The following is a 17,210-nucleotide window of genomic DNA, read 5'->3' on the forward strand; positions in this document are numbered from 1 at the left end:
GAGATAGTTGCCTTCTTAAGGATGTGAGGATTAAATGAGATACCCTCATACAAACTTCCTGGCCCATGGCAGTTACTCAAAAACTGTGAAGTCCCTTTCTTTTCCTTTCCTAATCAGAATCAAAGGCTATCAGTGCTTAGGAAAGGTACCTCAATTAAAGGTAAGTTCACACAAAAACTGATGAGGAAAGAAATCCATTTTGTGGTGTTGCATTAATACATCAATGACATAAAAGTCTATACGCCATCTTCATTAATACTCAATGAACTTCAAGAAAATCCACATCACCAGAATACAAATTTAAGACTGTCCTTTTAAGTAGATACACACTAATTTAAGCAATTAAGAGGCATTAACTACAACAAATGCCAAGTGATTTTTTCTTCTTCCCCTAAACTAATTGCATCTCAATATGGATGGAATTTTCCCCAGACATCTTTAGAAAGAAAAGTCGTAAGATTTTCTAAAAAATTTTTTTGTAGTAGTAGGGGATAAAGTAGGTGAAGGATTCGTCCTCTAAAAATAGGTTCCAGGTATTTAGAACTCGCATATGCTATGCATTTTGTGATGAAACACCAGTAAAGGACAAATCAGACTTTGTTTATTAAAAAAATACTTTACAGGAAAAAAAAAAAAAAAACTATGCATTCCATTGTCCTATTTTACAAAGAAATAGCTTAACAATTTAACACACTTAGACAGCTACAAAAAAGCACTGTGTTAAAAGGATTATTCACACAAATTTAGATTTAAGACTATTCATTAAAAACCTTTTTAAAACACTTGTTAATGTCAATAAACAAACTAAGGCCACACAACGCAAATAGTCCGCCAGGCAAATATACATTTCATCTATATGCAAAGACCTCTTAGATAAATAAAAGCCACAGGAAAAAAAGTCTTAGCTGCCAATCAAAATGGAGTTTAGTCACAGAAAACACTATTACATGAAAATTTACAACATGTGATAGTAGTACATAAGTATTTCTTCAGAGAGAATTGAAAAGTGCTATATTTTAAGAGACAGTGGTCTCAACTACATGCACAAGTGGATCCTAAAAAATGTATGAAGAAAATGGAAGGCCATAATATTTATGGAGAGATACTTGCTTTTAAAGTAACAAACTTTCAAGACAAGGATAGGTCCCTTACGTGCTAAAGAAAAACATTGGTACTGTGCATTTCCTCTACTTGCATGGCCAATAAATACAGCTACAACCTGTTTGAAAAACAAAACAGCACAGATGTGAACCTCTGGCATGTGCTAGTGAAAGGTTCTTTTTTAAAAACGTGTAGCAATGATAAAAGATTAGAAAGATACAAAATTATCCTAAAGGCATAAATGCAAATAAATTTTTTATGGCAAATACAGATGAAAATATAATGGGCTAATATTAATGATTAAGAATATATTCACTAAGGGTTTTCATGGATTTGGGAGTCTTGTTCCTATATTAGCTTTCATTCTAGACAATATTTATATAAGGAAAGGCAATAAGCAAGTTTTTTCCAGTCATTAAGTGTGACTTTTATGCCTAGTAAGACTGATGCAAAACATCTTGTCCCAAAGTTTAGTAAAGAACTTTAATAAGCTCCTTTTTCCCCCCTATAAGAGCTTATAATATCAGTCAACTGGTATTCCAACTGTCTCTTAAGGGGAAAGGGCACTTTTCAAAAGTCTTTCACTAAAAAATAACAAAAGTACCAGTTAAACAAATTCTAAGTACTGAATAAGCAAATTAAAAGTACAATTAAACCTAGGAATCAATTTTTAGAGTTAAAACTTTGGAGGAGGGAACATACTATGTAGGTTTTCATTATTATTGCTTTATGAATTTGGGTTACCGCTTTGAATCATCCTACTCCTAGCATATCTTGGTATCAAGAATTACTTCTGGGGCAAGAGGAAGACTTTTATCCTTTTTAATGGGTACCATGAAATTATTCTACTTTACTAAGTTAGGAATATTCATTTATTGAGTCCTTTCCATAAGCACATTTAAAAACCATCCCTCTGCTCCACAAAATATTAAAACTTATAGCCACATTGTGCAAGTAATCTCAAGAGCTGGCACAACGGATAATATATCAAAAAGGAAGATCAGCTTAAATTTCAGTTACAACTTCACTCCCATCACTACTTTAACAAATCAGAAGACGCCAGATTGCTCCATGCCTCACTCCACCAAACCAAATAATTTAATGATTTAGAAAAATTGCAATCATTTGTATCACTAAACTAGGATACAGCTTTGAAAGCAGTAAAAAACGCAAAACTTCTGCTTTTATATTCATCAGTCTTTAAAGCATGCTATTAAAATCTAATACTCACATAGGACATTCAGTTTTCAGATACATTACTAGCTAAATGTTTCTCTCCATTCTATTGCAATTCTAACATACAATGAATTTATTAGTACATGATTTTAAACATTTTTATTGTACTCTTAATGTGTTTATATTGGAGGTGAGGGTAGAATGTTTTATAAAAGGAAAATGGGGATTTGCTTTTGATTGTAGGTCTTTGCAGATCCGCTGGTTCCTGAGTGATAATACACAGTGCTGGCTGTCAGGAGACAGTCTCCTTGTTTATTAGCAATGACCAGCTTGGATGACAGATGGCATCTGCTGGATGGCAAGTGGGAGATGGGGAAATCGGATCTTGGAAGACAAGAAAAAATTAAAAAAAAATTTTTTTTTTGCTTTAACAGCCTTCTCTTCATGATTATTTTAAAAAGCAAATGTTGCCTGAGAAGAATTTTACTTTGCACAGCCTGGTAAAGCTCTTCTGGACAGAAAAATAAAAACAAGAAGTAACCCAAACCCACACACTTTGTGATTAAACCCCTCCCCAACAAAACGACAAAAAAACACCCTCAAAGGCAGGTCCTGTTAAAAACTAGTATTGATAAACTGGAATTTACCCTAGAATTTATACCCAAGATTTAAAAACACCCCTGCAATAATCACATTACCTTTCATACCATTCTAATTACCTTATTTACAAAGATAACTAAAGCCAACATCACTTCCAATTCATAAATGGTTTACATTGAAATGTATCCCTATTTGTCTTCATCCTTTTTAACAGAGAATACATACATATACATATATATAAGGAATAATACAGATTCTAACTAATCACTGCAGTATTTGCTGATGGTTACTTTTCTATCTGTTTACACAGTGACCTCTATACTTTGCTAATATGCATTTAACTACACAACAATATTGCACAAAGTAATATTTATATAAGATTTAACCTATTTCAGAATATTTTAGAGAAAATTCATATTTGATATTTCAAAAGATGCAGCTAAGTTTTCATGGTGACAGACATAATAAAGCAGCATCTTGGCTTTTTTTTTTTGTTTTTTTTTTTTTTTTTTTTTTTTTTGCCTATTTTAATGTAAATATTTCAAATCTTACCATCCAGGAAAAAAAAAAAAATCTCCAAATTGCACTGTAACCAGGGAGATACAAGAATCTGGTCTTAGGTGTGGGGAGAACTCTTCCTTTAATAAACAAAAGGCCTATTGTATTATTAACTAAGATAAAGTATAATGTGAATCATGTTAACATTCTAAAATAACAGAAAGTTAGGACCATACTAGCAACGTGAACTGTGCCTGTTTGAAAAGAAAATTTAAATACTCAGGCACTAAGCATTAGCCTGAAACTCTAGGATGAAGTCTAGTGCTGTATTCTTTCTTAGAAAATAGCAACACGGAGTAATAGTAAATAAACCCAGGTATTCACGAGTTAAAACTGTGAAGTGTCTCAGTAGTAGATATTTATCATGAAGAGGTTGATGCCAAGTGACAAGAATAGTTTATCATAAGATTGATGCTCAAAATATGGCAGCCTCATCAGCAAGACTATTATTATTCTCTAAGTTTAATAGTTGTGATCAGCTTAGGAAGCAAAATTATCCCCACAAAATGTGAGGATGCCAGGAAGCAGAACAATAGAGTATCATGTCAACATTATCTCTTTTACCCAAAATATCTTCCATAGTTAGCATATATTCTAGAAGAGATTAATGAGCCATGGATAATGAATGACCAAGGACTATTCATCTTTAGATTTTTTTTTTAATTGAAATATCCACTGGGCTTTAAATAACAGATACAAAAAAAAAGACAGTTTGGATCAGAAAGTGCTGTGCTTTCTCTTTTGTTAAGAAACCAGAGAGCCACTGAAATTTCCTTAGAAACTACTTGTTATTTGTGGTTAGAACTAAATAACTTACTTGCCCATGTACCAGATGCAGGAATTCTTTCCTGCAACCTAATGCCATTTTTACTGTAGAAATTGAACCTGTGCCATAAAGACACAAATACTAAACCATAAATCTGATTTATCCATAAAAACAGCAAATATGGCAAGAGACAAGGCAAGATAAAATTAAGGGAAGTGAATAATTTACCAAATAAGAATCTGTTATTCCAGAGAATTCTCATTTTGATTTGAAGAAGAGATTGAATTGTTACCTCACACCTTAAAACAGAAAGTAGCAGCAGACCCACTATTACATACTGTACTAACGGGATAAGATACAACTCTTAACTTTGCATAATCTGTGTAAAAAAGATATGCTTGACATTTGTGGAATGTCATTTCTCTTTATAGAATTATAGGCAAGATTTCTCCAATAAAACTTAACTTAAGCCAGTTATAAAACTATAACTTCACATCAAAATTTAAAAAAGTTAAAAAATGTGTTTGAATATGTACATATCACACAGAAGTGGTTGAATGTTCTTGCAGATTGTGTTGCTGGTCAGAGTCCAGTCTACTTTCCACTTTTAAAACTGGAATAGGCTGAGTCTTCTGATCTTGCTGTAGATTAAGTTCTGATGCAGGTGGGAAGGATGATGAAGCAGTTGTCAACAGCTGAATCTCTGTGCATGTTTCTTCAGATTCAGTTTTTATCCTCACACATTGGGAGTCAACTTCTAATTCTCGCTTTCCAGTTAAACCACAGTCCATGTTAGAATTGCTTTCTGTGTTTTGAGTGGCTTCCACAACAGGATGGTACTGTTTAAGCCTTATATGCCAGGCTAAGCTGCACACTGCCGAAACTGTTTTGAACTGATGAATGACATTTCTAGGGATGAAGTAGATGTCATTGTCGCAAAGCTGAATTCTAGCGTAACGAATGCCTTCCCGCCTCATTTGGTTTAGTTTAGCTTCATCTACCCATTGTACGCACTGAAGAAAGAAAAAAGTTATGTGAGACTTTAAAACATGTAATAATTTAGTCAAATGAAATATTATAATTAGCAAAGGAAAACAGTAGAAACAAAATGTGTTATAACAACAATCAAATTAAAATTAAGCAACACTGAATGATAGGTAACTTTCTAAAAATTTTTGTAATGCTTGGGAAATTCTTTTCCTCCTATTTTACTACCTCTTTAGTAACAAAGTACAGGTTAAAATCAGGATGGCCTAGAGAATCACTTAAGTATTTCAAAGTACAGCTAAGTACCAATATTCTTCACCACACATAAAGGCAACATGTTTTCTTTCAGTGTGTCTTTCAGCCTTTTGCAGTTGAGGGGACACAGTGCAATGGGGTTAACAAGTGAGACAGGTCATGGCCGTAACTGAGTCACCTGGGACCTCTAACCATCCCAGGCCCACCTGGTATCCCAAAGATGGAAGTGATTTCAAGCATTCTGCTGGGGAAGCTCTGTTTAAATGATTCTCAGCACCACCCCCACCCCAGTCTTTAATAGTAATAAAATTAAACTCACTATCCCACATATCAGACTGCAAGATAAAATTCAAAATAAAATGGGTATAGATATTTATTTCCAGTATCTCAAATGGTAATAAAAAATAAGTTTTTTACCTGGGAAACTGGAGGTTCATGAAGATCTAACTGAAGTCTCTGTACAACATCAGTAAAATCCTCAGCATGAAAACAAATCACATCTTTGGTTATGCGAGGTTGGTCACTCCTAAGATTAACAAAATTAAGTTTTAGAGACAAACATCTCACAATGAAAAATGATTAAATTAAGTTTTAGAGACAAACTAACAAAATTAAGTTTTAGAGCCAAACATCTCACAATGAAAAAATTTCAGTTCTTTTGTTCTTGGAAATGCTTCTACTAGCAGAGAAATAGATGCATAGTTTCTAAGGACTAGGTATACAATTTTTTTAAAATTTGAGAAAAACCTAAAACTTAAAAAGCCATAAAAATCAGATTTGCTGTTGTAAAATTAAAACAAAAATGGCTAAAAAGAATAGTTGTATTCTAAACTAGTTGCATTTGCGGTCCTCTCACCACTTTGTATTTCTATGTCCTGAGCTTTGTTAAAAATGGGCCCCAACAGAATGTAAAATGGTTTAGCCACTATGGACAACAGTCTGGCAGTTTCTCAAAACATTACAAATGGAACTACCATATAATCCAGCAACTTCACTCCTGGGTGTATAGCCAAAATAACTGAATGCACGGACATGAAGAGATATGTATACACCCATGTTCACACCAGCATTATTCACAAAAGCCAAAAGGTGGAAGCAACCCAAGCGCCCACTGATGGAAAAACTGATTAACAACACGTGGTATACACATATGATGAATTATTATTCAGCCTAAAAAAGGAAGGAGATTCTGATGCTTGCTACAACAGGGATGAACCTTGAGGACAATGCTAAGAGAAACAGGCCAGTCACAAAAAGATAAACACTATATGATTCCATCTATATGAGGTATGTAAAGTAGTCAAATTCATAGAAACAAAAAGTAGAATGATAGTTACCAGAGTCCGAGGGTGAGAGTAAAAGAGAAATTGTTCAGTGAGTATAGAGTTACAGCCTTGCAAGATGAAAAGGTTCTGAAGCTCTGCTTCATAACAATGTAATTATGCTTAACTCCACCATGTACATTTAAAAATGGTTAAGATGGCAAACTGTATGTGTATTTTACCACAATTTAAAAACTAGTCCTAAACCTTTTAAATAGAGTCCACATTGTCTTATACAATATTAACCAACCTTGCAGTTGAGTTCAATTAACTCACCATTCACCAAATTGTACAGCTTTCAAAACTCCAACAGCAGCCGTACTCTGCCAGTCAAACCCCTGACCTACATGATCAGCATGAGCTCTAGTCCTATCTTCAAAGAGGACTTCGCGGGGTTCACTGGTCCGAGGTAGGTACTGGAGATTTTTTATTTCATTCATTGATCTAGAGTTGATTTGGTTGGTAAACAAAGGGTAAGCAAGGAAGAAAGAGACCAAAAAAAGGAAAAAATTAATTAATACCAGTAAGACAAAAAAGTCTGCTAAAATACCAGATTTAAATAACATGAGGACTGAGAAGGGTTCAATGATTATGATCATTAGCATTTAACACACTATATTATAATGCTTAATGTAATTACCTTCCTCTCCCTGTGTGCCATAATAAAACTGAAAATATTATCTTAGATTAGGCTCAAATGTAGTGCTTCTGTCTAGCAACAGAAAATAAAAGTCAAAGTTTAAGGCTTCTTTACCCTTAATCATCTTATTTCCAACTCTCAAAATATGCTACGAGTGAGGCTGCCCTCATACAGTTAACAAAAATTCTGGACGGAAATATAGCTATAATTAAGTGTTAATCAGGCTGCACTTAGACCACTTTCTTATAACTACAACTCAGGTAACACTAGATACTGACCATCTGCATCCCCACTGTTTCTACAGATAGAATTTCTTGAAGTGGGAAACCTTTTTGTAAAAAAAAAAATATATATATATATATATACACACACACACACACACACATACATACACACACACATATATACACACACACACATATATATACTTTTTTTAAAAAAAGAATTCAAGTATTAGCATCATAAGGCTTTTGTTTAAGATAGAATCTCCCATGTTAAGAATGGCTTAAGCAGATCCTGAATTCTGGCAAAACAGCTGCGGCCAACCAATTTAAAGACCTCCACAGAAAAACCTAATCACCATGAGAATAGTTTATTCATCTCTTTGTCCATAACTTCACTTTGTACTCTCAGACCAATGAACATCTCCACACATCAGCCCATTCCAAAACCTCTAAAAACCCTAACCCCCAAACTCCTCAGAGAGACAGATTTGAGATTTCCTCCCATCTCCTCTTTTAGTGGCCCTACAATTAAACTTCTTTCTCTGTTGCAATCTGGTGTTTTGGTGTACTGACTTGCCATGTGCATCAGGCAATGAACCTATTATAGTTAGACTAGAGTTCTGATTCAAAATTGCAAACTAGGCATCCATGTTATCTCCTTCTACATTAAAATGAAAGTAAAAGTCTTCAAACCAATAATAGGGGAAGTGGGGATTAGATGGGAGAATGGATTAGAGTACAGATGAAACAGAATTAGCCATGAGTTGACAGCTGTTGATTGTATATTAAACACACAGCAGTTTATTATATTATTTTCTGCTTTTTTATGTGCTCAAGAATTTCTAAGTATAATATTATAATCTAAAGATGATAGTGAATAAGTGATGAAGGAAATGAATTAATGAATGAGCAATATTAGCAAACTTTTACAAGATGGAAAATGATCATAGTACCTGAGACTAATAAAACTGAGCAGAGAAAGCCACAGGCATAGAATACACAAAAAGAGATCAGCAGGCAAAAGGCAGCAGACCTGCCCAACAGACTTTAGAAAAGCCTGAGTCCAAAAAGAAGCCAGGCATAATAATGATGAACAGAAATGAAGTAAGGCTGAGAAAAGGGGAATTAAAGTGAAATTCTGCAAACAAACAAGTCATCCGTGCAGGAAAAAATGTAGACAGGCATTTTGCCCCACATGGAGTAGACTATGGCTACCCACCCAGCATCCATTCCTCCCCTTTAATTCCCTGACAGAACCCTGATTTTCATTAGGCATCTCATCCTGCCCTGTATGTGACCTCATTCACAAGCTCCAGAGTTAATTTCTGATCCTGGTAAATTATGGTAGGCTCATTTCCCCTGACAGTGACTGATTTATGAATAGACATGAACAGATTCTGTCTAATAGTATGAAAGGAAATATGCCGAAGAGACTTCTGGGAAGTTTCCTAGCTCCTAAGAAAGTACAAGAAAAGATACTATCTTCTTCTATTAGATATAGCCAGATCCAGATGTGATGTCTAGAACTGCCTCAGCCATCTAGCAACTATAAAGGGAGCTAGTGCAAGTGCAAAGCCTAGGCCAAGAGAATGTTAGAACAGAGAAAAGGAAAGAATCTGGTCCCCTGATAACAGCACTGACACACTGACCATATGGTGTCTAGAACCAACCTCTCTGGACTTCTCGATATACAAGACAGACATTTTATTTTATAAACAAGTTTGAATCAAAATTTTTGTTGCTTATAGCGAAAAACATCCTGATAAACTTTCAGCCAGAAAAACTGCGCATTCTCTAAACACATGGAAATTGCCACAAAAATAGAACATAATCCTCTGATATTTGGGCACATCATTTAGTGTCCATTTCTATGCCTGTTCACTCTAAGCTGACAACTGACAATTGTCTACCTGTTGACAAGACTCACCAAAATATAAATATAACTCACAATGAACCCAATGCTTTATTTTAAAATATGAATGGGTCAACCAAAAATCACCAGCTATCTGAAGACAGCAACCTGACAGAGAAAAACCAAAATGAACAATGCTAAAATTTTAAACACCAAAGAAAGGTTAGAAGACAAATGTCCAGTAAATGTCTCAGAATCAAAAGCAAAAAGATAATAGGAAATATGAGGACAATCAAACCAGGAGATCTATTATTCAACCAATAGTAGTTTCAGAAAGAAATAACAGAAAATAAAGAAGAAACTGCCAAAGCAATTAGGTAAGAAAAATTATCAGAAAGGAAAGGAGACATGAATCTTTTAATTTAAGGTGACTACTAAACAACAAAAAGTATAATTAAAAAATAAGAATGAAAGACTCAAGATGTAACACTGTGAAATTTCAGACTGCTGATGATAGATGATGCTATAAGCTTGCAGACAAGAAAAAAATAGGCTACCTACAAAAGAATAAAAATTACACTAGCATTAGGACTTCTCATAAATAATATTAGATGCCAGAAGACAATAGAGCACTGCTAATAATACTAAGAGACAACACAACTTCTGGACTTCAGCTAAACTATAAATCATGTTTATTAACAGAAAAATAAATTTTCAGACATACAATGACTCAGAATACCTCCTTTTTGTTAGACTATTCCCTGAGAATGTGTTAAGCAAGAGAAGGAAATAAATCTAGGAGAACAACCACCATAGGTTAATGCAGAAAAGCATTAAATACGAAGTCCTAGGTGCATAACTGAAATAAGCCTTCTATAGGCAGAACACAGAGTTCCAAAAGATTAAAAAAAAAACTGATATGTTACAGCAGAGAGTACGAAAAAAAATTCTGAAAGGCATGAGGATATGATAAAAGAACAGAATGCTAGGTAACTACCAACAGCAATGCCCTTTCAAAAAAAAAAAAAAGTTATTAAAGAAAGCCATAGTCAGACAGATGACAAAGTCAGCGTGGTTCTGGAAGAAAGTAATGTACCTTAACGCTAACCCTATAAGCAGTAAGGAGAATGGAAGCAATAAATAAAAGGATGTAAAGCAATAAAGAGAACAGAAGATATTTAGGATGGTCAAGAAAAGTTTATTATGTTCCTACCTCCCAAAAAAGAAAAAGAGGGTAATCAGAAACTGCAGGAAAAACAGAACACTTTTTTATGTTCCTACCTCAAAAAACAGGGCAATCAGAAACTGCAGGAAAAACAGAAGACTTTTTTTTTTAAAGAAGTTATGATACCAAATATAAAACTTTCAAAAAATGTGACATGGTTTTAAGTACGTAGGTGAAATAGAGAAAAGAAAGAGGCTTTTGCATATTCTTCCTTTGAGTGACGACATAACATTGAAACCTTAGCATATGAATTAATAACTTACTAGCTGGGTCTGCAGTAAACACAGCTAGCCATAAAATTTTAGAATCCACTTATTAACAAGGCATGTAAGACCTAACGATAATTTTAAAACAGAATATGAATTAACCCCAGCAATGTTGTAGGGACAGCTGACTGAAAGAAGAAATGAGGAAGACGATAAAGTAGGGGTCATTTAACTATTCAGAGAACAGGTAAGAGGAAGGAATACCTGCTATCATACCAAAAAATCAAAACCTGTATGAAAACATGACATGTGCATCATACATATATACAACTATTATATACACAAGATTAAAAAAATGTTTAATTAAAAAAAAACCCTGCCAAAGCCTTTTTAAAAAAGTATTATAAACAAATGGGTTTTGCCTCTCGTAAAAATATATTTGCCTCTGGGAAGGAAAAGTGGGCAGGATTTTCCATTATTAAGTCCTGCTGTATTATCTGATATTTAAAAAACTCTGTACACATATTTCTTTAACTTCAGAGTTCATAAATCCAAAGATAAGCTTCACTAGCAGTGTCCTTGGTAACTGAACAGCTTCTCACATTGATTCCACCATTTTCTGCAACAAGAAGTTTTCACTAACACAAAAAGATGGACATTAGCATTTACATTTTGATTCATTCAATTCTAATTCAAAATGCTTTTGAATGCCTCACTTAAGAATATTTAATCCCAATAGAAATAAAATTTGATGGCACCTCAGATGAATTATTAAATAAATGATGTTGGTATAGCTGCCTAACTACTTGGAAAAAATGTAAATCTCTTCCTCTATACTGAAGCCAATTCCAGGTAGATTAAATATGTAAATACTGAAATCACAGAAGTACTAAGAGAAAATGTAGGTGAGTATTTTATAACACTGAATAAGAGAAGGCTCTTCTAAGCCTACTGCTAAAGGAGAAACCTCAAAAGGAAAGATAGCTCATATAAACAAAAACTTCTGTGAGTAAAGAAAAAAGGCCGGGTGCGGTGGCTCAAGCCTATAATCCCAGCACTTTGGGAGGCCGAGACGGGCGGATCACGAGGTCACAAGATCGAGACCATCCTGGCTAACACGGTGAAACCCCGTCTCTACTAAAAAAATACAAAAAACTAGCCGGGCGAGGTGGCGGGCGCCTGTAGTCCCAGCTACTTGGGAGGCTGAGGCAGGAGAATGGCGTGAACCCGGGAAGGCGGAGCCTGCAGTGAGCTGAGATCCGGCCACTGCACTCCAGCCTGGGCAACAGAGCGAGACTCCGTCTCAAAAAAAAAAAAAAAAAAAAAAAAAAAGAAAAAAAACACTGAAGCCGAAAGGCAAAGAGAAAAATTTGGAACAGAAGGGAAAAAAAGCTTAATAGTCATAATATATATGGGATTTTTACAAAAGAAAAACACCAAAATAGAAATATATATAAAGGAAATCACCAAAGACAAAATAAGAAACCCCTTAAAAAATAGCAAATTAAAATGAGACATTTTGGGGTTGGGCGCGGTGGCTCACGCCTGAAATTCCAGCACTTTGGCAGGCCAAACTGGCCAGATCCCTCGAGGCCAGGTGTTTGGGACCAGCCTGGCCAATATGGCAAAACCCTTCTTTACTAAATATACAAAAATTAGCCAATCGTGGTGGCGCACACCAGTAATCCCAGCTACTTGGGAGGCTGAGGCATGAGAATCACTTGAACCTGGGAGGCAGAGGTTGTAGTGAGCCAAGATCGCACCACTGCACTCCAGCCTGGGTGACAGAGCAAGACTCTGTCTAATAAAATTTTTTTAAATAAAATAAAATGAGACATTTTTATCCAATCAGATCAATATAGTTAAAAATGTTAGTGGAGAGTATAAGAAAAAGGGGAACTGTATGAGTGGGTGTATAAATTGGTATATTTCTGGAAGTCCATTAGAAATGTGTATACTTTGAGCCTTTAGGAATTTTTACTAAGAATATAAACACACATGGCCGGATGCAGTGGCTCACGCCTGTAATCCCAACACTTGGGGAGGCCAAGGTGGAAGGATCACAAGGTCAAGAGATTAAGACCATCCTGGCCAACATGGTGAAACCCCATCTCTACTAAAAATACAAAAAGTAGCTGGGCATGGTGGTGCATGCCTGTAGTCCCAGCTACTTGGGAGGCTGAGGCAGGAGAATCACTTGAACCCAGGAGGCGAAGGTTGCAGTGAGCCGAGATGGCGCCACTGCACTCCAGCCTGGCAACAGAGTGAGACTCTGTCTCAAAAAATATTAAAAAAAAAAAAAGAAAAGAAACACACATATGCACAAACATACCAACCCCAAAATGTCTCATTTTAATTTGCTATTTTTTGAGGGGTTTCTTATTTTGTCTTTGGTGATTTCCTTTATATATATTTCTATTTTGGTGTTTTTCTTTTGTAAAAATCCCATATATATTATGACTATTAAGCTTTTTTCCCCTTCTGTTCCAAGTTTTTCTCTTTGCCTTTCGGCTTCAGTGTTTTTTTTCTTTACTCACAGAAGTTTTTGTTTATATGATCCATCCACATACAATCAGTGGTACGCTCTATATATTTTACCTCTGGCTTGAGGGTCGGGGAGGTGGCTGATTTTAGCTGATTTCTATGGTATAAATACACCTAACACAAACAATTTCCAGTTACTAACATGACATCACACGATGTGGAATTGGAAAGTGATGCTAATGATGGCCTTTGTGAACAGGTACAAACTGGCTCCAGCACACCAGTATCATGTTTTGAAAATACTGTTTACATTGAAAACCTGGGAAAATATTACACTAATAAAGAGTTGGTAACGGTCAAGGCAGGAGGATTGTGTGAGCCCAGGCAACACAGTGAGGCCTACAATTAAAATTTAAAACAACAACAACAAAAAAAACAACTAGCCAGGCATGGTGGCAGGCACCTGTAGTCCCAGATACTTGGGGGGCTGAAGTGGGAGGATCATCTGAGCCCGGGAGGTAGGCTACAGTGAGCCCTCATTGAGTCACTGCACTCCAGCCTGGGTGACAGAGTAAGACCCTGTCTCAAAGAAAAAAACAAAAACACAACCAAGAATTGGTTAAATAAATCTTGATACAACCATACAGTAAACTACACAGTTGTTTAGAAATGATACAGCTGCATCTTGATATAACGCATAAGCCTAAAGGAAAAAAAATTCCCAAGTTTTAAAGTAAACATCACACAAACAATGGATTTTTGTAAAAAGATTATTTATGACTATATATAATTTGAAAGGTTAATATGCCTAAATGGTGGCTTTCTGCCTTTTTTTTTTTTGGAGACGAAGAAGCTCCTGTCCCCCAGGCTGGAGTGCAATGGCACAATCTCGGCTCACTGCAACCTCCACCTCCCGGGTTCAAGCAATTCTCCTGCCTCAGCCTCCCGAGTAGCTGGGATTAAAGGTGGCTGCCACCATGCCCACCTAATTTTTGTATTTTTAGTAGAGATGGGATTTCACCATGTTGGTCAGGCTGGTCTTGAACTCCTAACCTCAGGTGATATGCCTGCCTTGGCCTCCCAAAGTGCTGGGATTACAGGTGTGAGCCACCACGCCTGGTCTGCCTTCTTTCTACTCTTGTTTTTTTTTTTTTTCCTTTTTGAAATGGAGTCTTGCTCTGTCACCCAGGCTGGAGTGCAGAGGCGCCATCTCAGCTCACTGCAACCTCACTGCAACCTTGGCCTCCCGAGTTCAAGCGATTCTCATGCTTCAACCACCTCAATAACTAGGATTACAGGAGCGTGCCACCATGCTAATTTTTGTATTTTTACTAGAGACAGGGTTTTGTCATGTTGTCCAGGCTGGTCTTGAACTCCTGGACTCAAGCAATCTGCCTGCCTCAGCATCCCAAAGTGCTGGGATTACAGGTGTGAGCCACTGCGCCTGCCCTCTTTTTACTCTTTCCTATTACATTTTTCAGGAAACAAATGATGGTGATTTTTGGGGGAAAGACTACAGAACAAAAAAATGTATATAGTATTTAACAATTTAATAAGATTTCAAGATTCGTCATCATCCTGCAACAAAAACTGCTATAATCTAACAATGCGCAGAACTTTCAAATAACTCCTGGGTTTTTACCATCCCACCACCCTGCATTCGTACATAATTTTCTCAAAGTATTTTCATGCATTTCAAGTACCTAAGATTATTCCATACTTAGCTCAAGTATCATTCTCCTATGAGTCTTAAGTTAAGGTTTAGATTAGTCCATTAAAACTCACTTCTGGGCACTTATTTTGAATTGCTAAAGTCTAAGCAGGTATAAATCATTTTCGGTCTCATTAAATTAGATTTTTCAAAATACTAGAGAGTGAGTTAATCTACATTTGTCTTAAGAGTCTGAAACACAAAACATGTTAGCACAATATGAATTACTGAGGCTCGGTACTACGGTACATTACTGGTTTCATGTAGCAAATACTGGTTACCTATAGTATATGTCATGAGGACAAAGATGAATAAAAGAGTCCCTGTCTTCCCAAAGCACACCTCAAATATTAGTTAAAAATAAAAACATGTAAACAGAACTTTAATGAACAGAACACTGTAGCAAAGTTACCTAAGGGAGGAAAGAAAAACTTCACAAAGGAGGTGACGTCCAAATTAAGTTTTGTTTGGTTTTGGTTTTGGTTTGAGACAGGATCTTGTTGTGGAGTCCTGGGCTCAAGTGATCCTCCTACTTCAGCCTACCAGGTAGCTAGGACTAAAGGCATATGACACTGTGCTGAGCTCAAGCTAAGTTTTGAAAATGTATTAAGTTTGCTGTGGGATGGTAACCCCAACACTTTGGGAGGCTGAGGCAGGAGGATCATCTGAGGCCAGGAGTTCAAAGCCACCCTGGGCAACATGATGAGACCCCCATCTCTACAAAAATAAAATACACAAAACAATTTTTTGAATCGGATGGGCATGGTAGTGCACACCTATAGCCACAGCTATTTGGGAGGCTCTCCTGAGCCCAAAAGTTCAAGAATACAGTGAGCTATGATTGTACCACTGCACTCTAGCTCTGGGCAACAGAGTAAGACCCTATCTCAAAAAAAAAAAAAAAAAAAAAAAGAAATAGTGCAAAAGCAAAGCGTTATGATAGACTATGGTTTGGAAAGTGAATTCAGTATGGCCGGAGAAGACTAAAACCAGATACGTCTAGAAGAGGTACAGCTGACCAGATTATGAAAGATCCTTGTAAACCACACTAAGGGATTTGATCTTTTATCCTGCAGGCAGTTAGGGCACAGGTTTTTAAAAAATAAGTAAAAATTAAATTTGTGTTTTAGAAAAATGCCTCACTGTGATAACTGTATGATGATTGAACTGAAACGAGGAACTGACAACTAAAATATTTACTTAAGGGAGCCCAAGACAAATGGTTTTCAAACTGTGCTCATTTTTATAAGCAACCAATTAAAAAAAAGTAGTTTTGTTTATTTGAGAAAAAGAAATATTTACCGTCGTCTTTTGAAGGGTGACTTTGGCATATCTGCTGTTGGGATCATCTGTTCTCCTGGCCTTACCCACATTATAGGCCCATCATCACTCTGGGACCTACACTGGAGTCGGAGGCTGGAAAGTGTACCCCAGGGCAAAGTCATCTAGAAATCAGATGGATTAGTCACATTAAAAAATCGTTTCAGTGATTTATAAGTTAATCCCCCCACCCAAATAAAAGTTCTAAGAAGACTTTTTTACAACTGTATATAAAGAAACAAATGCTACATAGTAATTTATATTAAAAAGAATAATTGAATTTAAGTACTTTGTACCAATATTATTATATCTAAACATTTCTATGCAAAACACTGGATAAATTTAATTTCAATAGGCAATATTAGTTTAATACTCTTCAACATATAAAGGGCCCACTTAAGTAAAGATCAAAACTTTAATAATCTTAATTAATACTCACTTTCAGAAATGGTGATTCTTCTAACATATCAAGGAACTCTGGGAAATAATCACCAACTTCTTCATCTACTGCTCCAACAAGACTTATCTGCCGCATAGGACCTGCTCGGTAGGTGCCACAGCAGTATGTCCTGTTGACCTAAGATAAAATGAAAGGGGGAAAAATGGACTGAGGCACAACTATAATATAATTAAAGAATTAAAATAGGTTATTGTTTCCAATGTTGCCATTTCTTCTACAAACTAAGAACTGAATGGTCAATACCTTGAATAAAGTCAGAGAGGCACCCAAGCACACTGACAAATACACTAATACATTTGCCACAAGCAAATTTCAATGTGTGA

The 17,210-nt window shown here is 35.8% G+C and overlaps 1 protein-coding gene across 1 annotated transcript in view; it reads right to left on the minus strand.

The window, feature by feature from the left end:
* Positions 1-579: 579 nt before the first annotated feature.
* RSBN1 (round spermatid basic protein 1) overlaps positions 580-17,210 on the minus strand; it is a 51,678-nt gene continuing 35,047 nt past the window's right edge. Inside the window, exons 3-7 of the mRNA XM_025364096.1 lie at positions 16,867-17,004; positions 16,410-16,552; positions 7,042-7,209; positions 5,861-5,969; positions 580-5,214 (exon numbers count right to left, since the gene is read on the minus strand). Coding sequence (XP_025219881.1) covers positions 4,741-5,214; positions 5,861-5,969; positions 7,042-7,209; positions 16,410-16,552; positions 16,867-17,004 — 1,032 coding nt within the window. The 3' untranslated portion in view covers positions 580-4,740. The remainder of the gene's footprint in view (positions 5,215-5,860; positions 5,970-7,041; positions 7,210-16,409; positions 16,553-16,866; positions 17,005-17,210) is intronic.

Source organism: Theropithecus gelada, chromosome 1, assembly GCF_003255815.1.
Source record: "Theropithecus gelada isolate Dixy chromosome 1, Tgel_1.0, whole genome shotgun sequence".
In the NCBI taxonomy this organism is placed as follows: Eukaryota; Metazoa; Chordata; class Mammalia; order Primates; family Cercopithecidae; genus Theropithecus; species Theropithecus gelada.